Source organism: Melanotaenia boesemani, chromosome 1 (assembly GCF_017639745.1).
Source record: "Melanotaenia boesemani isolate fMelBoe1 chromosome 1, fMelBoe1.pri, whole genome shotgun sequence".
NCBI classification, from domain to species: domain Eukaryota; kingdom Metazoa; phylum Chordata; class Actinopteri; order Atheriniformes; family Melanotaeniidae; genus Melanotaenia; species Melanotaenia boesemani.
The window spans coordinates 10,175,784-10,198,354 of record NC_055682.1 but is presented as its reverse complement, the minus strand read 5'-3'; the positions used below and the strand labels follow the sequence as shown (position 1 = coordinate 10,198,354).

The window sequence follows — 22,571 nt, the reverse complement described above, 5'->3', positions numbered from 1 at the left end:
TGCAGCCCTTTTATAAATGAGCTATAAAATGCACCAGACGTAGGCAGTAAAAGGCAAAAAAGAATAGAACAGCACTCCTACATTTACATTGACATTACATGTTATGGGAAGCCAACTGCGCACATTCCCCCTACGAACTTAATGTCTTTTTACATTTTATTTACACACATTAAAAGTAACATTTCCAACAGTGTTGTACTGCAGAATTCAGGTCTGGCAGGGTCCTGACTTTCATTCCTGGCTTAAATTCTTTGGAAATACGCAGATGCTATGAGGCAAAGCTGCCCTTCACCTGCAGCTGAGCTCAAGGACTGCAGGGTGTGTATAAATGAGACATTAATGTCTGAGAAGGTCTGCAACTCGGTCTCTAGCCAGCGCGATGAACTGCTGTGTCATGCTGGCTGCCTGCTGCCTTAGATCAGTTAGGAGGGAGAGGTGAAATGATTAGTTCTCTGCTGTGTCCAGTTAGTTGTAATCAGGCAAAATGACCTAATAAAACAAAGTATTGCTATTTTAACAAGGTCATTAATTCATGTTGGATAACTATGGTAACGCTGCATTTATTGTCTTGAGTTAGTTCTGATATACTGTAACATCATATTAATAACCTGGTGGAATAATGGAATGTTGCTTATAAAAAAAGTGGGTATGCATTCATTTAGGAAGGATACCCTCTCACTGAAAACTGGACTGATGTACAGCGAGACCTGATTTTCAAATAATAGAATTATCAGATTGCTCATTAACACAGAGATACTTCTCATGAAAAAGAAGTGGGAAGAAATGCAGCTGCAGATAAACTTTTCCATGAACTATTCACCAGGCCTGCATATCAGTTTGGAGGCAGTTTCACTGCATTCTTCAGTACAGAACAATCTCAACTCCATGTTGGTGGTTTTCTTCATATGGACTGCTACTTTTACATCCTTCAAAACGCTTCTTTTCAATTAATGTGCCAATAGCCTGTCTGTGACACTGGGAAACATTACACCTATGGTCCCGCCTTCACCTGCCACCCACCTCACTTTGTGTTCAACCTGGAAATCCCTCCCAGCAGATGGTAGCCCACTTGGGCTGGGTTTGGCTGAGCCGTAGGTGCCAAGTCTTAACAATTAGGAGCTCCCTGGCAAGCTCCCAGGATGGTGCCCCAGTTTCCCTTTTCCAGGCAAGGTTTTTGAAGCATGTTGAGGTGTGTGTTTGAGGTCAGTCTATAAGCATGAGTCAGATGAGGTCATTCAGGCATCTGATTAGGATGCATCCTGGTCGCAGAAGAAAATGAGTGGATGGACGGATGATTGAGGTCAGCACATGACTGGGTCATTCCAAAACATTAACTTTATTCCTCTTTAATTGAATTGTAATCCTCAAAGTTTGTGCCACTTTATATAATATTAGCCCATCATCTATTCCTGGAAATGTGAGTGTTTTGTGTCATTACATGAAAATACAGAAATATCTACAGAGCTAAAATTTTCAAGCACCGTTGTAAATTCATACATAAGCTTATTTCTTACCATAACAATTATTTTTGTTTGGTTTTCACTCAGTGTCACCTACCCTGTTTCTTGTCACCTGAAAACAAGTTACATAACACTGACCTGTAGAATACAAAAGCCAGATAGACCAACTGTTTAGGAGAATTTGATGAGCTTTTCCTACTTTTGCTAGTTCATAAACTCAAGGTCATATGTAATGAAGAGTATGTGGCTTCCCATGCATGGAGTGCACCTCAGAGTTTTATGTAATTTTTGTTAAATAATACACCTTTTTCTTCATCTTTTCAGCTTACCATGTGATACCAAGTCCTCAAAGAAAAAGAATCTGCTAGTTGAGAGCAAAGAAACATGAATGTTAAAGGTGGTTTTTAAAGGTGAATTAAAAAATGTGCTGCTAAAAAAGGTAATCTTAAACATTTTTGGACCAAAAATCTAAAAAAATAAAAAATCTCTACAAAGAGAACATGAATAAATGTGATTTATAGGAAAACGTTCTCTGCTGTGAGTAAGCAAAGTAGGCAAGGAAGAAAATATTTTGTGTCAAATCTGGATTACACTTGAGTGATTTGGATATTTGAGGTTAAATTCTTTCCACCTCTGGTGACGTTGAAGCATATTGGACTGTGCAGACAGCAAAAATTAAGAAAAAAATGTTTATTAACACAAAGGTACAGAAAAAAAGCTTTAAATATCATTTAACATTGCTGAATATTTCTTTACAAAGCTTCACAGTCTGAAATGGTCCAGACTTACAACTGAACTCAGGGAGAAGGAAAATTTAATCCCTCGAAATCCCCCTTACTCTAACATTTAGGAGTCTTTGATAATCAAACAGCAAATTTGTTCCGAATGATTTCTCCACCCTCCACTTCCACCTGCTCGTAAAGCCACTTCCTGTCGCAGCGACACTCGACCCCGCACTTGCGCGATCCACACTCGGGGCAGGGGTAAAAGCAGCCCATACAGTCCACATCCAGACAGTCACACATGTCTTTCCCGTTGGAGAGCAGTCGGCCTTTGTTGTCGTACACTCTGCTTTTGGCTGCAATCGTTTGCCTGTGATGAAGATTTAAAGCTGACATGATGTGATCTGTTCTCTCTGATGCAGCAGTCTTAAGTTCTTCTTTTCCTGAAGCCTTTTCCACTCAGCAGTTTTCTATAATTACTTTTTTCCACTTTTATTTATATCTCACATTATGACAGCACAAAGTGATCACAGCAGAATATGAACCATCCACGCATACTTCAACATTTACTAACACAGCCTGGCAATGCCAATTAATTTTTACGAGTGGAAGAACAACCTGGGGACAGTTTCGTCTTTCAATTCACTGTGAAACAATGATTAAACCATGTGTCAGATTTCAATAAGCCAATTAAACCCTCCGGAGCCAAAAGGAAAATGTTTCTCCCAACATTCAATTTATTGCTACTGTCGTGAAAATAACTAAATAAATAGAATTTATCATTAAAATTCCTGGTCGATTATTAAATATTCTGTGTTCTTCACACCAATAATCGCAGAAAAGTGAGGTATGTCACCACCATCAGTCCAAGGACACAGTTACATGAATCCGAAAAGAAGTGCATTATACTTCTTGAGGCATCATTTCCACCCAAATCTAATTTGTATGTGAGTGGAACAGAACCATGTTTATTTACTGCATAGTGAAAACAGCCTGTTGTTCTGTCCCATGGGAGAACAAGAACAAAGACCTGCAAACTCAGCCAAGTCAAACTCAGTGGAGATACGATGAAAGCAAAGAAACATCCCACCTGTCAGACAGCTGTTTCCCTCCACGACCTCCTCGTCCTCCCTGAAAAAGCATCAGTACATTTCATAATTTAGGAATTTGCGACAGAAATCTGAATTATGAATTTTGATTAAAGCTCTTAAAACAATCTAAATTGTTTTATATTACAGAATTCATTTAACTTTAAATGTTTTTTTTTAGCTCTGGCATAAGTAATGCCTTTGATAGTATTATTAGCCTACTGCTACACAATCTTTGTTCCATTTTCATTACATATTACAGTAAATTAGAAGCACTGATTATATTTACATATAAAAAACTTTTTGTTGTTTTTGTTGCCCTTTTAAGTATTCTTAATAGAAAATTGACTATAATGCCTAAATTATTCAAAGCCAACTTGTTTTTTTTCTAATAAAAAACAGTCGCATTTAAGAGGACAAAACAGTCTCTGCTGATGGACAAAAGTATCAGAAAACTCACCCTGAATCCTCCTCTTTTTTCTCTGCGCAAAGCGGCCTCTTTCGCTCTTTCTCTCTCTCTGTCAGCTTGTGTTGCCATTTGATTGGCCACATTTGGCTCTTTTGGTATAACTCCTCTTTTACGTAATTCAATCTGCAGAATGTGAACAGTAAAATATACAGAAAAAATAAATTAATTCATAAATAAAAAAGAAAAAGAAGATGACTTGTTCAGACTGAAAACAAAATGTTAAAGATCACACCTTTGAGGAGTCCTGCCCTTGGCTGAATATGGTGGGCACTGCATCCTCTCTCAGGAACTGCTTGCCATTGTAGTCCCTGAAGCAGTCGCTCCTGAAATGCTCTGAACAGAGGCAAGTGTTGGTAGTCGGAATGAAGTTTTTCATCCCAAGGCTCTGCACCCATTTGCTGGAAAGTTGAGGCTTGCTAAGAGGGAACCTGACAAATATAAGAGGGAGGAAATGTTTCAGACCAAACTGCAGGATGATAACTCTTATATCTATCAATAACAATAAATCTTCAAAATCAATCGGATCCTGTTTTGCTGAAAATGTTCAACTCCTTTTCTTGCCAATTATTTATGCTGTTTTTGTTATATGCTAACAATATCATCCATATTTTACAATTGTTTATTTCAAAGCATCTGTACAAATTCTGCTTTGACCAATGAAGGTACTTCTAACGCTGTACATTTGATGAATGCTTAGCGAACCCTGCTCTATTTACATTATCAGGCTAGTTTAAAATATTATATATATATATATATATATATATATATATATATATATATATATATAATATTTTAAACTAGCCTGATAATGTAAATAGAGCAGGGTTCGCTAAGCATTCATCAAATGTACAGCGTTAGAAGTACCTTCATATATATATATATATATATATATATACTCAGTTTACCCTGGTGACATGTAGTTAAGAATACTTGCAGATGACTCCATTTTAAGTAAACATATATTCAAGGAATTCCCTGAAAATGAAATTATCTATGCATATGTTGCTCTAAAACTTGTATATATCATTCAGTATTTATGGTGCTTTCATAGATGTGCATTTTACCCGTGCTATGTGGACCATTACACTGGTTTACTGCTCCAAAGGATGCATCAAATATTATTTACTGCTTTATCAGAGTTCAAACAATGTTTTCCACTTCATCTCAGCCGATCCTAAATAAGAGTTTATGCTCTTTGTATTTTGATAGTAGAGTATTAAGTTGCCTTCAAACAGCACTTTTCAGGTGTCCGTGAAGTGGCTCCAAAGACAGAATCACGTTTGGTTTTTGAAGCAGCTACATCTGAGAGAGCATGCAGTGTTACATTTTCTGTCTTTCCTTCTTGCATATAGATTTCCCTACAAATAATATCTTGCAATAAAATTTTAGTTTAGGAATTATGAAACTATCTGCATTGTTTTCAGTTAAATATAGTCTTAAAATTATTTCCAAAATACGCGCATAAAATTTATCTCATCAAATTAACCAATAAGCTAGCTTAAAATGTTATCCAGTAAAACTTCAGAACCTACGTTCCACTTGATCCGTGAAAACTTACCGGTAAAATCTTATTTCTGACCCCTTGACAAACTTATTGTTGCACCCCGTTGCCGCACAAATTACGGGCATGCTGTCCTTTTATTGGAAACGATTGGACTGAAAACGTATGGGGGATAAATTGTAAACACACGACTGTTGTGGACTGGCTTCTTCTTTGGCGGAAGTAAAGCATACTCTGTTCAAACTTCCTGTTTCATGTTGTCACTCTGCCCTCTACTGGCGTTTTACGGAAGTACACAGAATTTAGACTCTACCATCGTACATACATAGCTGTTACATTTCTATCATAAATATATATTATATATATAACTAAATAATCTGAACAGTAATAGTAATTAGAAATTTTTATGTAGTTTTATAAACTGTGCATTTTACTGTTAAAACCTTAATACTTTTTTTGCTTTATGTTGTATTATATGCATTGTGCAAGTCTTAAAAACAAAGTAGAATGAATTTTCCAATTATTCATTTATTTTAATTAGTGTTTTTCTTCATTTATTTATGAGCGCATGTTCTACCATATAATATATCACTATTAAAAAAGTTAATGTTAAAGTTAATGTGGAACACAATATGTCTCAAATAATTTTTGAGTCAGTGATTAAATGAGTACTTTGCAGAAATTGCAAAGTAAACTACAAATATACCACTATGGACTATAGTTTATTGTTGCAATGAATTTAGGAGGAATCATATGAATTTATTATGAGCGTATGGATTTTTTTTTTACCCTGTGTTCAACCTTTCAGGGGCATTACAAAGATAGTATAATGACTGCCATAGATATATGGTTTATGGTTAATCTTCTTTCTTTAAAATAGATGGATATAAACATATTTCTACCAAACATTCTGTCTAGCACATCTTTACTAAAGTTTAATAGGGAGGTCTTGTGGTTTCAGAAGATAAAAAATTAAAGGAAGAAAAACAAAAACACCAAAACAAACTGCTGGACAGTTTAAGCTTGGACACATTTTTAGTGTTTCAAAAAGACAGCAAACACTTCAAGCTGTTCGTGAAAGGATGAAGCAGGCAAGTTTTTGGATAGCGCATTCAAAGTCCTGACCCCCAATACTAATGAAAAAAGTTATTTATTTTACTGTGATAATCTGAGATTATGACAAGAATTTGACAGGTTTAACTGAACTCTGACAATTCTTACCAGATGAGTGGTCAAATATCCAACCATCATTCTGATACTTCCTTGTTGATAAAAGATGGAACTGCTGAAGCATATTCAGTCAATTAATATTTACATTTTTAGCTTAAGTCAATTAATTTACCCTATGATGATGTCAGAGCACCTATAATAATTTAAAAATGTGTGCACTATTGTGTCTTTTTAAATGATTTAAAATAATTACTTATATAAATTTTTTTTTAATTATTTCCATTTTTATTTACATTTATAACACAAGCCCCAACGTCCCAGTTACGTAACTGCTCTTGTTTCATTTGAATGAATTAAAATTCTTTTAAATCTCAAACATGAAAGTAAAACTACACTTATTTGGATCATAGCATTTACAGTTTTGATGACTTTATTTGTTTAATGTGGTGTCCACATCTATGCCTTTTGTGTATATAACCGTGAACATCTCTTGTGCATAGTTTTGGTAACTCCTACTACTCTGAGGTGCTGTTTGTGTTGATCAGAACATTCCTGATATCAGGATCTTATCTCCTAATAAAATTAAGATTTGAACGAATAAAATATCATCTACAACCCATCTTGTCACATTACTTAATATAACAATGGCAAAGTCTTGTTCACAGAAGATGGGCAACATAATAACACATGGCCATTGTATTTTAACATTTTTCCTTTTAGTTTGTTGCATATTTTGAACACAAACAACCAACAACAACATTATTGCAGCAACTGGATCACTTGTAGTGTATAATAATAATAATAATAATAATAATAATAATAATAATAATAATAATAATAATAATAATAATAAGAAGAAGAAGAAGAAGAAGAAGAAGAATTCATGTTTTTACATTAAGCACCCACATTAACCCAACAGTGGCAAAATAATATTTGTGTTTTGGCAGCTATTTACTATAGTTTACACTATGATTGGATAATATCTAATAATACATATTTTCAGTAACATAAAACCTAAAGACCCTACCCGAGTAATGTGCGGCGTGTACACGCTCCAGTTGCCTGTAAGACATACGCCGGGGCCGCAAAGCTCATTGTCCCTCTGTGTTTCCTGCTGCGACAGCCAGCCACAGCCTGAGCTGCCTGGGGCGGCTCGATCACATGATGTAGCTATGCTGAATAGCGAGCTAACGTGTTAGCTTCGGTTGTCAAAGCTGCTGTCAGGAACCACGTCTGGACGAAGTAGCCCACCCTAACCAACCGATAAGCAGTCACAAAGGGGTGAAGTCTCTGGTAAGTTTTTTCTTTCATTTCCAGATGTGTTTGAAGTACCCCTAGTCTACAGTTACCTAAGCTAGCTAAGTTGAACTTGTTAATATGGAGTTTGTATCGTGTGTGGGGGTGTTAGGCTAACGTTTACGATATTGGCCTTATGTGGATTGACCATGAAGCTAATCTCACCTGAACATCCTATTGTTTTTATTACTAAATTGTTTGGTGGTTGGTGAATAAACGCTCGACACAGTCAACTGCCCATATTGTTAACTAGCTAATGTTTTCCGTCTGATCCTGTTGTTAGTATCATTTTGTTTGTTTATTGTCGTAAGGCATGTAAGCAAAATGTCAACATGATTTAACTAACTTGGCTAATGTTAGCATCAAGTTTGTGATCAGCACAACCATGCAATTTGTTACAGGGATTTTAAGAACACACCTCCTGAAAGATGTTGTAAGGTGTTTCGTTTGCACTCCCAAAAGCGCGGATTGTAAAAAAATGACATTTTTGCTCTTTTTTTCTGTTTAAAAATAATAGCTGTTATAGCTAAATAGCTCATATAATTTTACACAGCCAGGCTGCGCGATCTTACTCATTTGCTTTTGTTAAAATTTTTAATCTATTTATTTTGTCTGAACAAGGGTAATACTAAACACATCTGAATGTCTCTAACCCACCCACATACTGAGGCATGTAAACGTTTGAGCAGCCCGTGTCAAAATTTGCAACTGTAAACAGTTAAATGACTGGAAGAGCAACTTTTCTTCAAATGACAGGTGGTATAATTAAAGAGGGATCCTCTTTAGCAACATTTAGACAGGAAAAATAATTTATGAATCATCCAAGTTTATAGTAAAAGAAGTGAGCACTGAAATCTCTGACACTAATTAGCCTTTCATGGCTTAGCCTGTTTGAAATGATCATAATCATTTCAGGTGCTTAAATGTTCAGCTGCTTCAAATTTGGTTAAAATGATATGACTTGATTATGTACTCTCTGATGTCTTCAGAACAGGAAAATAATATAAGAAAACTGCTTTTTCATTTAATCTCTATACTACTTCTTTACATGAGTAGGATCTGAAAGACTGTGGTTATTAAGTTTAAATTTGTAAGTTCAAGGTTGTGCTGGAATAATCAACTGAATAAACAAAATTGATATTCTAATTTAGGCTTTCCTTGAACAATGTTCTGTGACTTTGGAGCCTGTCATAAGGTCAAGAAAAACAATGATCTTCAATACAGATGAAAAATCATCAATGTTATTGAGATAATGTAACTGCACATTCACCTGCTTGTGACGTAGAGCTGCCTTTGAGGGGAAAAAATACTTTTTTCCTTTGACAGATTTGAGGTGGAAAACTGGAATGAAGAATGATTAATAGTTGGTGATAGTCAGCAAGCTTTGATACATTCCATTCAGAAGTTTGCAAATAATTGCTTTTCATATGCCCTGCCAACAAATGAAAGTAAACCAGAGCTTACAAGTTGCTTTGGACAAAGGTTTGTTTGATAAAACACCTTGTAAGCAACGGTGGATTAGTCACACTTTAGGTTTGCTTTGTAGCAGATGGCACATTAAACATCACTAGAAGTGTTAAGAGGGGATTTATATAAAATATTTGCTCATTTTGGGAGCAAACATCACACTGTCTGTAAAGGAAATCTAAGGATGAATAGAAGATAGCTTCTACAACAAGATAGTGATGGTGAATGTGTAAAAATAGGCAGTGAACTACACGCACAAGCTAAAGGTTTGGCCCTGTTAGTTTCCTCACCTAAAACCCAGAAAAATATGTGAATAGATCTTAAGAGTTCTAAACAACATAAGCAAGATACACAGATAGGATCTTAGTTGCACCTGCTGTTTGTTCAGGTTGCCTTGTGTCTTTGTTTCTGTTAGTTTGGTGACCTATGTCCCAGCACAGCCTCACTCAGTCTTGCCAGAAGAAGTGAAAACAGGGTGGATCTGCAAGCTTTACATGAACTTCTTCTTCCATCAGTGTGTACATGGGAACTTTGAAGCATTGTGTAGACTGTGATTCCTGAAAGCACTGACTCCTTCCTTTTGACACCAAGTTGTTGCTGAATGTGGTGATTTCTTTTTGCATCAGTACAGAGAGTTGCATCCGTTCTTACGCTGAGACTTTGAAAATGCGATGTTTCCCACTCAGTCCAGCGGACAGTATTTTTCACACCAACTTTCTCACAGTGGGGTGGGGGGGTTATACATATAAACGCAGCTATTTCTTTGTCAATCATCTATGTAACCTGCTAGCATGTTGCTGACAAAGTTATTTCCCAATGGCTGACTTTACTAATGAAAATGAAATATTATGTGATGCACTCAGTAGTTTTCACTCTTTTAACCCTGAAAATGACAAAAAAAAAATATTTAAATTATACTGATTAATGGGCGGACAACTGAAAATTAAAATGAATTGTGGAATTGTCTTTCATTGGGCACATGGATGTTTAACTAGATGACATGTAAGATAATTTTTTATCTTTTTATCTCATTTTAAAGTAAATAATTTAGCTAATTTTATCAGCTTCTGTGACAGCTAACAAACGGCAAATTCAGGTCGTTAATGAAAGAATACTTTGTTCTGCAGTAACACTACGTCTGTGCATGTAGATCATTTACCTTTCATGCCTTGCCAGGGAAGATTAGGTAACAACATGAAGTCAACGAAAGACATGTTCATTTTGCCTTATTGATTTTTGTTGGTGCTTTCATTTCCAGCAGTTGATGAAAACATGCTCATGGACAAAGGTGGCAGACTGATAAGATGCAGGGGACATTGGACTTTAACAAGACCAGGGTGGAGATGACATGGGGTTCCAAGCAAGGGGATTTTTTTACAACCGAAGAAAGTTAATTCAGTCAATAAAACACATTATCTTTGATTACTATGCCAGTTGTCTACACCAGATAACAAGTGTCTTTTATCCACTTTAGGATGTTCAGAAATCAAACTTGGACTTCTACCCGGCTCTTCCGAAGTGACATTATACTTAGATAGTTTTGTGAGGAAAAAGTTTGACTGGTGGTGGGCTTGGATTTTAGGGGACCAAAGTGCTGGTTATATCTCAGAAAGTGGAGAAAAGATTGGGTCATTGTTTGATGTATGTGCATTCTGTTTGAATAAATGCTTATGTTCTTAAAGAGAAAATGGCCCAAAACCACCACTGTGCTTCTGGGATTTAAGAGCCATGCAAATGACCAATAGTAACCTATCATGTTCCCGTTTTCACCCTGCCTCCTCCCTCCCCCTCTGTTTTCCCTCCAGTCTCCCATAGGGCATTGCAGAAAGGGACTTCTTTCCTACTCACCCTCCTCAAGACATCAAGTCATTAAAACCTCTGCACAATAAGTCACAGGGGTTTTGGCATCCTGTAAGGCTCCTCGGGCAAGCCAGTCCTCCATCAACCCAAAGATATTGACAGACTGAGGTTGTGGACACACATGGGCAAGATGAATAGGCGATAAATAAGACATCAACTTCAGAGGTAAGGTCAGTCCACCATTGTAACTGTCACAGAGTCAATGTTTCAGATTAATTTGGGGGAAATTGGTCTTTTTTTTATCCAAAGTAACAATCTTTTAAAAATTTACTTGTATAATTTTAAATTGTATTGATTATTTGAAATATTATATGGATTCATTAGATTTGCATCTATTTCGTGTGGTATTAGCTAAAACTTAAGTAACCAAAGTCATAACTCCCGCTATTTAAAGGTTAATTTTAAGAAATTTAAAAATTAATTGAATAAGAAATTAATTTTCTTATTATGTTATGTGGAAGCTTTTAATTTTGGAACAATGTCTGCCTTACTCATCCGCTGTGGCGTTTAGGAGCTTATCAGTTGGGCTTGGCAAATAACTGTCATCTGCGACATAGCAGCTTTATTGCAGCTTTTTCCTTGTAATTTCTTATGACAATAATCTGGCAACAGTTATGTAATTTTTTATTTAGTCTAAATTAGTATTCGTTCTTTGCCTTTTAAATGGTCTGTAATGCTAGTTTGGTAACTTGATAGGGTTTGGTAGGATACTCAGTATACATACTTAGAAGTTTGCTTCTGAATTGGCTACATTCCTTTTCACATCACAATCCACAGAGACACAACTTTGTTTAATATATGTTTAATATTTGCGATTGTCGGCCACGACCCGTTTCAGAGCCAGTTGTCAGGACAGATTCACTCTTAACACACCTGAGACCACAGGATTATCTTTTAGGATAATCTTACAAGACGGCCTGATAAACTGTGTGTTTGCCCCACTATAGACATATTCCTACTCAAACACTCCTGATTCAGATTAATGAACTTTCTCATCAATTTCTTTGCAAGCCAGTTAACATTTGTTAAGACATTCGTTTCATTCAGGTTTGTTAAAATATAGTTTCCTCTAAAACATGCAGGGCAGTGGGTCCTGAGGACCTGGATTGAGAAACACCGTTTTAGACTGCAACACTGCAGCCAACTGACTCAGCTTATCTTCCACTGTTGCTATCATGGTTTCTTACATATTTGCTCTTCACTATATGATCAAGAAATAATAAAAACCAAGCCGTTACAAAAGTAAGAAGTTATTATCGGTAGGGATTAACAGGAAAATGCGTTATCCCACGAGATGGCAGAAATTTTCTTTCCTGTTTGGCAGGTTAAGAATAGCAAAGAAATGATGCTTGTATGTCTGCTGAATCAGCTTCCTGACTTTTATCTGTACGTGCCACATGACAGGCTTTCATTTCTGCTTTTGCATCCAACTGGCTTTGTAACACACGTTTGTACAAGCAGAATCTGAAATTACAGAAAGATTTAGTTCATTTGAAATCTTTCAAGGAATGACATAATGCTGTGTATGGTCAGAATAATGTATCCATCATATTGCAGTAAAACCACATCCCTGTTTTCCTCAAGCAGTCACACTATCTACCAAGAGTGTCAGAAGGTTTAATTCCACATTTCTGTTTATCACTATGTTGTGGAAGTCTTTCTGCCTGTTCAGTGCACTTAGAGGTGATGTGTGTCATGTGATGTTTTCAACATGTAGGAAGCACATTTTTCAGGACCCAAGCTGTCCTTTATATTCAGACTTATACTCTTTGTAGACATGTACAGTACCTTGTAAAACCCTCCAATAAGAAGAACCAAATGGAAGTTTAATTTTCTGAAGTTAGTTTTTGTTTCCTTTTTTTAAAAACATAACACTGCCTTTGTAACTGAATATGTTTACTGTTTTTATTGCACAGGAACACGTTGATTTCGTAATGACAAACTGTTGTGCAGAAGATGTCCACGCTGTCTGTGACTGATATCCCAGATGTTGGTCATGGTAAGAGGAAAAGCCTTTTTCACACCACATAAACCTTAGTGACAGATCAGACTTAGACTGGATCTTGCCATACATCTCATTGTGCCAGTGTGCATATATATATATATATATATATATATATATATATATATATATATATATATATATATTCTCGTGCTGTTGTCTCCTAAATCTTTTACCTGCAGGATATCTACGTGTGGTGAATTTTTATTTACAAGCATCTAACAAAGGAGCATTTCCAGCTGCTTGTGTTTTATTTCTTTAATTTTGAATTCTATTGTGTACATTTGATTGCTTCTAAACATGGATGTTTGTTTTGGACACCTATCACAACGGAAAAGATGGGAGGAAACGGTTTTCAACAAAGGGTCTTTGTTTTATGTTCTCAGATGAGAGTAAGGTGTTTGACGGGGCCTCTGAGCTGCAGCTGGACTGCATGGTTGAGGAGAGTAGACGAAGCGCCACAATGAAGCCAGATGGCCTGCTGTCACTGACCGCCCTCTCCCAGCCAGATGACCTCCTCGGCCCCCCTCATAATGGCCCTTCACTCACTGACATGAGCAGCCCTCTGCCAGTAGAGCCAAATGATATTAAGCTGGATCCAGCTGCAGGTGATTCATCTGCCAGCATAGGTGAGGAAATAGCTGTGGAATGCAAGAAATATATATATCTAGGACAAGTTTTCTTTTTATAAACCTGAATGAAATACCGCATGCATTTTGAAAGACATAGAGAACACTTTCACCAACATCCTGAAAGGGAATATATGAGCCCAGTTCAGGCACGGCAGTGTTTGTATTACAACTGGTATGACGGCATCTTTAGACCCGATGAACCAGTTTTTAAAAATGTATTTCCTGCTACAGTAGCACACCTATAATCTGAGAAAATATCCTGTAGTTTGGGGTTTTTATGATTTTTGGTTTGGAGCATGCTCATTTTTACTCATCTATAGGAGTTTTCATTTCAACACCAGAAAAAATGTCCAGACTTTTTCCACCGTTTCCCTCTCATAAATGCATTGCACATCAGGAGATTTGTCAGGATGAGATACACTCTCATGCAGACAATTTCCTGTCTGCATAATAGGCAGGTGTCTGCGTTAAGGACAGGAAGAAAAAATAACTGAAAAATTTATTTGATACCATTTTAAAATGGCAGTTGAGGCTCCCTACTTGTTGGTAATCATGGCTGTTTTTTGGGGGGGGACAAAATTTTTAATATAAAAAACAATTATTTAAAAATAAGGTAAATGTGTGAGAATCAGCATATTAGTTCTTGCATGCAATGTATGTAAAGCACAAAAAAAAAAAAAAAAGAATGAACACGTTGTGTCTGCCCTGGCATAGTAGGCTCAGAGGATCTTCCCACTGAGGTAGCCCAAACTATAAAAAAGATGTTTCATATGGTAGAGCACACATGGATCATAAGAGCTATTCCCCCTCCACCATTCTAAAGGATTTTCCAATCCCTTAAATGCACATCCTTTCACATCAATGAAACAAAAGGATAAGAGGCTCCTGAGGAGCTGAGACAGGAAAGGCAAAGGAATCCTACACAGAAGTGATCTCCAGAGCAGAGTGCTGTTTAAATCCTGTGGCTCCACATGCAACACATGCATCATTTTGATTTCACAGAAGCAAAATCGCAATGATGCAATGCAACTAGGGATTTTCTAAACTTGCAGTTTTGTCTCCTCCATCCTTGCATGTTTCCTCTTTTTTTTTTTTATCATTGCTGATGTGAGATGAAAGAGAAGCAAGTGGAGATATTTGTTTAATGTGAAACATGCAGACATAACTGATTGTTTTCTTCTCTGCACCAACCAAACAAGAGTAGAGGATATACAAGGACACCTAGTGTCATTGCTAGGGACTGTCACTATGCATTTATTACACTACATGCATTTGGATGTACTTGCAGTATCAACCAGTCAGTGAACAGCAATTATACAGGCCAACATAAAAAAGTGTGATTCATTAACCATCAGCATGCACCATGAATTATCAGCTCTCTTTACAGATAAGCAATTTTCACATACACTGCAGCCCTGTACATTCGTTGAAGATTTTCCAGAGGGGCAGCATGTGGAAATGCAAATGCCCACAATATTTGTTAGTTTTTTTTTTTTTGTTTGTTTTGCTTTTTATTTTCAAAGCCAGCTCCCTTCTAATATCCCCTCTAGATCACCAAATAAGGTAATGTGTGAAAGCAGTAGAGAATATTTTGGAGCATTTTCCTGCATGTGTTCATACTGTTACGGTTTAATGCCCCAGACTCTTTTCTTCTAACCTTAATTTTACCTTCCACTTGTTTGGACCTGTTGTAGACACTTTCAGACAAATGGTATTGATAGCATTACAAAAGGGGAGTCGTGTGCTTCTTTCAAACTTTTGAATGGAACAGTAGCCAGATTTACATTTGCTTGTGAAGAAAATTGAACTTGATATGAGTGTAGTCTTTAATCATCAACATCAAGGACCAAAAAACTTCAGTGGACATCCACTCGGGAAAAATTTAGAATGCTCTTAATCAAGAATTACATTGATCTCTTGGAGTTTCTATCATTTTAAATCTTAGCCAAGAAAACAACTTGTGAGTCATCTTCTTTACCGGATCAGATGTAATTCAGTTGTTTCATTCATCTTAATGCTCGTTAAGTCTTCATGTGTATATAAAACTATTGTTGAGACATCTTGATGCTTTTTTTTTATTTTTATTTTTCCATGTGAGATGCCACTACTTTCCGAGTAGAAACGAGTTACATGGTTTCTCATAGTTGTGACAAACATCAAAGAAGAAAACTCGCTTATCTCTTTGTAAATGCAGGACAGCTTGTTTTCACCACATCCAAAACATGGAGCTGCATCAGATCCTAGTTGTCTCAGGCTGACCATATTTCAGAACTTTAACCACGTCTGACTTCCTCCCTGCCAGAGTCACCTTTTGTTATACATGCGCAAATCTTTTGGTTTTGTTTACCCACAATGCCCTTTGCATTGTAGTCCGCTTCCTGTATTAGGTTCCCTTGAAGCAAACAGAGAACTATGTTTGTAGGTGGACCAGAATTCACCTTTCCAAGCTAACCAGACTTTCCCAGCAAACAAAGTCAACCATAGAAGCGGAGGTACTTCCACATGCTAGCTTTTAATGCAGAGGGTGCCGGTCAGATTTCACACTCAGCCATCATGCCATCACATTTCTGTAGTACCGCCTTTTGCATTGTGTTATTAATTTAGTTTAAAAAACAGTTTTTAAAAATATATTTCTACATTGATTCCGAATAATCCACATCTGCATTGCAGTACATCTAAAAAAAACTACCTTTTCTCTCCACCAGTAATAAAAGCTGCAACACTTGGACATGGCTGCCTAAACTTCAAAGAAAGCTTGTTGTCTGATGCAGATATTTGCCTTCTCACACGCAGCCCCTTGGAAAACTGTTTAAATTTGGATAGACAGACTAAATGGAGGAAATGTTTGTTCCCTTGTAATTCTTACTAATATTATAAAACAGTTGGTATGTTTCATAACTTTTATTTTTAAATGTGTGTGTAGATGGCCAGCCAGTGAAGAGAAAGAAGGGGCCTGCTCCGAAGATGCTGGGCAATGAGGTGTGCAGCGTATGTGGCGATAAGGCCTCCGGTTTCCACTATAACGTGTTGAGTTGTGAGGGCTGTAAGGGATTCTTTCGGCGCAGCGTCATTAAAAGTGCCCAATACTCATGCAAGAACAATGGCCGCTGTGAAATGGACATGTACATGCGCCGCAAGTGCCAGCAGTGTCGCCTACGCAAGTGTCGGGAGGCGGGCATGCTGGAGCAGTGTAAGTGCCTGAGTGTAAAGTGTAAAACTGCATTTATGTGTGAGTTTGAGATTCAGATTTAGTGAAAATGTATGTGCTGTTTGATCTGTAGGTGTGCTTTCTGAAGAACAAATCAGATTGAAAAAGCTGAAGAAGCAGGAAGAGGAAACGGCCCGCACGTCCACTGTAGTAACACCCACGCCTCCACAGGAAGTGGCCACGCTTGATCCACAACAGCAGGAGATGATTGAGAAGCTGGTGGCCATGCAGAAGCAATGCAACAAGAGGTCTTTTCTCGATCGACCAAAAGTGACGGTAAATGACTTGCTATGGAGGAAACGTATGTGCCTGTGAATTAACTGAAGTCTATTTTCAGTGTTGATGCTTATTGAAACATTTTACAGTTAGATGTACCTGACTACCTTTAACTGATTGCAGCCGTGGCCACAGAGTCAGGATTTGCAGAATCGAGAAGTGCGTCAACAGCGGTTCGCCCACTTCACCGAGCTCGCAATCATGTCAGTTCAGGAGATTGTGGATTTTGCTAAGCAGCTTCCTGGTTTCCTCGAGCTTACAAGAGAAGACCAGATAGCTCTGTTGAAGACATCTACCATAGAGGTTTGTTGCTGATTAATGATAATAAAGCTGTTCAAGTCAGTGTCCAGTCTGAAGTATGAAGTTTTCTTCTCAGGATTTAAGATACGAAAATCTTTTTTTTTAACTTTGACCACTAAAGTTACTGATTCTGTTTCAGTATTTCACTCACAAGCGTTTGTCTTCCTCAGATTATGCTGCTTGAGACGTCTCGTCGATACAACCCTGCCATTGATAGCATTACATTTCTAAAGGATTTTAGTTATAATAAAGAGGATTTCGCCAAAGCAGGTGCACTTGCTCACTTATATATATATATATATATATATATATATATATGTATGTGTGTGTATATATAACTTAACATATTTGTATGTTAATATTTCCCTCTAATGTAATTTTTTTTTTTTTTATTTTGTGTGTGTCATCTTTTCCCCCTGTAGGGCTTCAGTTTGAGTTCATTAACCCCATCTTTGAGTTTTCTAAAGGAATGAATGACTTGCAACTTGATGAGGCTGAATATGCTCTGCTCATTGCCATCAACATCTTTTCTGCAGGTCAGAATCTGTAAACTACATAACTTGCAGTTGATCTTCGGCATGTGGGGCTCACAGAGCTCATGCTTCACCTAACTTGTCTGTTAATGCTTTGTGCTTCGCATAGATCGACCAAATGTGCAGGATCATGACCTGGTTGAGAGGCTACAGCAGCCCTATGTGGATGCACTGCGCTCTTACATCATGATAAAGAGACCAAATGTAAGTACTAGCACTACATAACCTCTACTCTTGAGATGTGTCAGTGTGTCAGCATAACCAGATTGTCGTCATGACAACAAGCACATTGGGTCAGGTCTGAGGTTATATCGTTTTGTTCAGACTGGCGGGGGGCCTTGAACTGTTGCAAGAACAGTTGTGCACTGGTGGAGGCTATTTGGAGAAATTGTAATGCACCTAGTAATTGTGAGCCACTTTTACTTTTTTTTTAACATGATCTGAAACAAGGCTACAGTTATTTTCTTATAATCAAAGGTCTTGAAACCTAACAAACTATTTTAAAAATAAACATTTTAATCACTCAAAAGGACAAATCATAATGTGCTCACAAAGTTTAGGGGCTCTTTTGCTAATGGTGTTTAAATTGCGTTTCTGTGATCTCCTCAGGATCACCTGATGTTCCCCCGTATGCTGATGAAACTGGTGAGCCTTCGCACATTAAGCAGTGTCCACTCGGAGCAGGTTTTTGCCCTTCGCCTGCAAGACAAGAAGCTTCCCCCGCTACTGTCTGAAATCTGGGACGTCAATGAGTGACTGCAGCCCTGATGTTGCGCTCTGTGGCTTTATGAACCCTGAGCCAGATGTGGTGTCCAGCAAAATCACTGACTCCTTTCTGCCGTTCTGGTCAGGGATTGGTTATTGCATTGAGATTGTTCTTGAGGGAGGAGAGCATCATTGTCCTTTTGCTCTCTAACAGACTGTTAAAAATCTTTGTTCATGAGAAGAAACATGAACACTAAGTTTTGTTTTAACCCTTTTTTTCCATGTGTATTCTGACATGATTGTGGTTCCAACATTTGGTTTTTCAGCCAATTATCTCTGATTTAATATTAGTTGAACTTCATGTCAGTTTCTATTATGGCTCTGTACTCTTCTACTAATTAAAATCAGCAGGTGTTGGCTCTGGCTGTGTTTAATGTCAGGATTACACTCTCATATTCAGTTGAAAAAGTGACATCTGCAGTTGTGCAATACCGTAGATAGAAATTGATGTAGAGTTGGACTCGAGCAGACTCATACCTGCCATTCACTTGGTTAATGTGTAGTTAAAAATATCTGGCCATCTAGTTGGTGTTGTGCATGGTGAAATGGCAGCAGATAGTTGGTTTCCTTGGAGTAACTAGAGAAATCAAAAGGTTGGTGTAGTTGCTCAGGTAAAGTGGTGGGAAGTAAACCTTAGAAGGTGGAAGCTTGTTAAATTTCTGTATTACTTTAGCTTTCTTTCAAGTGCATAATGGACCTTTTTTGGTCATTTTAGATGCCCATTAACTTTCATGCAAATTATGTATTTATTTTCACGCAAAAATGTATAGACTGTACACATGAGAGAGGTTTCCACAAGAATGTACAATCGCATACTAATGCAAAGATGGTAAAATTCTGTTGGTGACTGGTCAACTTTACTGTCATTTACAAAAAAAACTGTGATGCGAATTTTTTTTTTTTTTTTTGTAATACTCTGTGCACTGGTACCTTGTTAAAATAGGTAATACTAATGTGTTTTCAAATTTCATGGAAAGGTTCGTATGTGGCTCACACACACAAAAAACGAAGAGCGCTGGGATTTTTCCAATGAATGAGACCCCATCCTGACAAAGTTGGACTCACAAACAACCAAACTAGAAAGACCTGATTATCGTTTGTCATTGTGTGTATGTGACATGTTCTTTTATTCGTTTCATTGAAAAACAGTACTTTTCCATTTTTCAATTGTGACTCATTTCTAGCAATGAAGTGATGAAGAATACATTTGATTTCAACAGAATAGAAACTTTTGCAGCCATTTATTTTTGATATATTGTATAACTAAAACTGACACACAAAATGAATGTCTTGATCTAAAGGTTGGTTGTATGATTTCTTTAATGTACTCAAAATGAGCAGCTTTAACTGGTCAGATTCTGGTTAAGAGTATTTAAAAAATGTACAAAAATCTCAGAGCAGAGGAGAAACATTAGAACTTTTACTGACTTTGATAACTACAAAGATTCAGACGTTTATACTCGTGCTTTGTTTTCTGTGCATTTTCCTTTGCAGCAAGATAAAATGCTGCTTAATGGAGAATTGAGGAGTCTTGGTGTAAATTTATAAGTGTAAATCTTCTCTAGCTGCCCTTCTATTGAGTCAAGAGACTTAAAATGTAGGTACAATACCATGCCGACCTGTTTTGAAGTGATGGCTTCGTCATTTGTGTGTATTGCCATTTCAAGTCATCACCATTAAAATCCAATGAAATGATTTCTGATCTGTCTAAACAGATGGTTTCTTTTTAGCCTTTAAACAACTGCTTTGAGACGGCAGTTATAATCTGACATTACGTTTCGATTATACGACAAACGGTGACAAAAGATGTGTCCTCATTCCATTTGAGCAACAGTTTGAGTGAAGAATAGTATTCAAATATTCAAACTAAAATTGTGTTTGTGTTGTCAGCCAACATGTCTGAATTGGTGTTTTTGTTTGGTCTTCTGACCTGATATGGACATCGCAAATGAGCATAACTCTTATTAAATCTGGTGATTAAAAAATCTAATGACATGGTCATTGCCTAAGCCTGGTGCATCACCATGTTGGATTTAACTGTGTGAACACCTTTTGACTTTAGTTTAAAATATGCATCATATGATTTTATAAAACAATGAGCTCCATCTGTTGATGGCTGGACTGAATACAAGCATCAGTGTCTTTACTGAATCATTAGCGGAGTGAGGCTGCAGAGTCTTCACAGAAATAGTTCCTTCAGTTTTTTAAAATATGCCACGGTTCATTCATTTTTCTTGACACTGGATAAAATGAGTTGGTGCATTGTTACTGCCTGGGTTTAGCTGTGTCTTACTGCATCACTCATTTCAGTGTCACCTGAATAAATAGAAATGTTGCATATCAGTAAAGGTATGTGCAAGGTATGTCCAGCCATTTATTCCTTTTAACAGGAGAACATAATGACACAAGTCTGGTGTTTTTTTGACCACATGTTCCATCAAACCTTGTTTTTTTTGTTTGTTTGTTTTTTTTTAACCCCAATTGCAATTCAGCATTTTGGCATCGCCCTGCAACCTCATTACCCGTAAATATTGTATTTTATTGTATTGAAAGAAGTTGATTTATATGAAAATGCATACTCAGAGTTAATATTGGTGATTTTTTTTTTCCAGTTTGAAAGTCTCTTCATGTCCCTTTGCAATGCAAATGTGAGGTTTGTTTTTAGTTTTTGGTTTGTTTGCAGGTTATTTTTAGCTAAACACTAACATTTTAGTTTAAAAGTACCTTCTTTACATTGAGAGGGAATTTTCCACGTTAACCCAGTTGAATCTCTTGCTCATTGACAGAGGGAATACAATGTAACTGAAACTATCATGTCACAGTTTGCTGTACTCTAATCAATGCAAGAAGAATCAGATGTTGGCTCAAAAGGTTTTAATGTACTTGTCAAAGCCGTAGGTATCAAGGTCAATTGTACTGTATATACTGTAATTGTGACTTCTGATGTCATTTAATTTTTGTCTTCAAAGGGTGACGCTGTAAACATTGATATATATATAGAAATGCAAACCTATTTTAATACTTGTAACTCCTGAAGACCTTCTGTTTTGTATGTACAGTATAAATTAAAGCTCTGCTGTAGTGCTGATGTGTTTGGGATCACTTGAATCACTTGTTTGTTAGATCGTATGATTTACATGTTCTGCTCAGGAAAACAAATTGGACTAATCGCTTCATGGTTGTCTGCCTTGACTGCCCAGTCAAGTTATAGTTTATTCCCATTGCTATTGACTATTATATTAAGTAAGTTTAAAAACTTTAATTTTATGCTTTGCTAACAGAGAACAAGGCTGCAGCACAGCTTCAAAAATGAATACAGTAGCAAAGTAGCTTTGAGTTCTTGAAGTTAGAGGCTTTACTCACACCTCATCAACCTGGCAGTCAAGATGATCAATAAAATCAACAAAGTCTAAAGGGTGCCAGCAAACAATCATCAACAGATCAGTGTCTGACATCTAGCTGCAAGATCATCCTTTCCAGAGTTATGTATTTTTTTATAAAGGCCAGAAAAAAATACTTTAGGACAATATGTTTCCACAAAGATAATAATGATAATTTCATGTTTTGGAAGAAAAATGTTATCAATAAATCGGCTTGAGATTCTTGTATTATTATTATTATTATTATTATTATTATTATTATTATTATTATTATTATTATTATTATTACCACCATAAATGAGCAAAAGAAAGAAAGAAAGAAAGAAAGGAAAAAGAAAAAAACTTTTAAACATCGTTGTCATTTATCTAATTGCAGGGAAGGAAGTTCCACTTAGATTTCCAGCCAAAAGCAGAGACAAGTTTTATTGTCATTTTCAAATTT

General features: G+C 36.7%; 2 protein-coding genes across 3 annotated transcripts; one reads left to right on the top strand and one right to left on the bottom strand.

The window, feature by feature from the left end:
* Positions 1-2,135: 2,135 nt before the first annotated feature.
* Positions 2,136-5,467, bottom strand: LOC121638638 (ADP-ribosylation factor-like 14 effector protein). The gene is made up of 5 exons (XM_041983566.1): positions 5,298-5,467; positions 3,972-4,167; positions 3,731-3,862; positions 3,273-3,313; positions 2,136-2,552 (listed from the first exon to the last, which is right to left on the bottom strand). Exons 1-5 carry the CDS (start codon positions 5,366-5,368, stop codon positions 2,324-2,326), a joined length of 669 nt encoding a protein of 222 aa, XP_041839500.1. The 5' UTR covers positions 5,369-5,467; the 3' UTR covers positions 2,136-2,323.
* Positions 5,468-7,552: 2,085 nt separating this feature from the next.
* On the top strand, positions 7,553-21,837 carry nr1h3 (nuclear receptor subfamily 1, group H, member 3). Of its 2 annotated transcripts, none has more exons than XM_041981363.1 (11): positions 7,553-7,703; positions 10,979-11,198; positions 12,950-13,032; positions 13,422-13,664; positions 16,591-16,857; positions 16,949-17,151; positions 17,275-17,454; positions 17,622-17,721; positions 17,874-17,987; positions 18,094-18,188; positions 18,594-21,837. In XM_041981363.1, the coding sequence occupies exons 3-11, from the start codon at positions 12,990-12,992 to the stop codon at positions 18,738-18,740; spliced, it is 1,392 nt and encodes a 463-aa protein (XP_041837297.1). In that variant the 5' UTR covers positions 7,553-7,703; positions 10,979-11,198; positions 12,950-12,989; the 3' UTR covers positions 18,741-21,837. The 2 variants fall into 2 exon arrangements, with proteins under 2 accessions (XP_041837297.1, XP_041837307.1); XM_041981373.1 differs by having other exon boundaries at positions 10,979-11,203.
* Positions 21,838-22,571: the final 734 nt, after the last annotated feature.

Bases quoted from the DNA above. Each gene is read 5' to 3' on its own strand.
- LOC121638638 (XM_041983566.1), bottom strand. From the start codon at position 5,368: ATGCCCGTAATTTGTGCGGCAACGGGGTGCAACAATAAGTTTGTCAAG. The intron at 3,314-3,730 runs GTGAGTTTTCTG...ATGCTTTTTCAG, and splicing joins AAAAAAGAGGAGGATTCAGG to GGAGGACGAGGAGGTCGTGG. The intron at 2,553-3,272 runs GTGGGATGTTTC...TCTTCATCACAG, and splicing joins GGGAAACAGCTGTCTGACAG to GCAAACGATTGCAGCCAAAA.
- nr1h3 (XM_041981363.1), top strand. From the start codon at position 12,990: ATGTCCACGCTGTCTGTGACTGATATCCCAGATGTTGGTCATG. The intron at 17,988-18,093 runs GTCAGAATCTGT...TGCTTCGCATAG, and splicing joins CATCAACATCTTTTCTGCAG to ATCGACCAAATGTGCAGGAT. The intron at 18,189-18,593 runs GTAAGTACTAGC...TGATCTCCTCAG, and splicing joins TCATGATAAAGAGACCAAAT to GATCACCTGATGTTCCCCCG.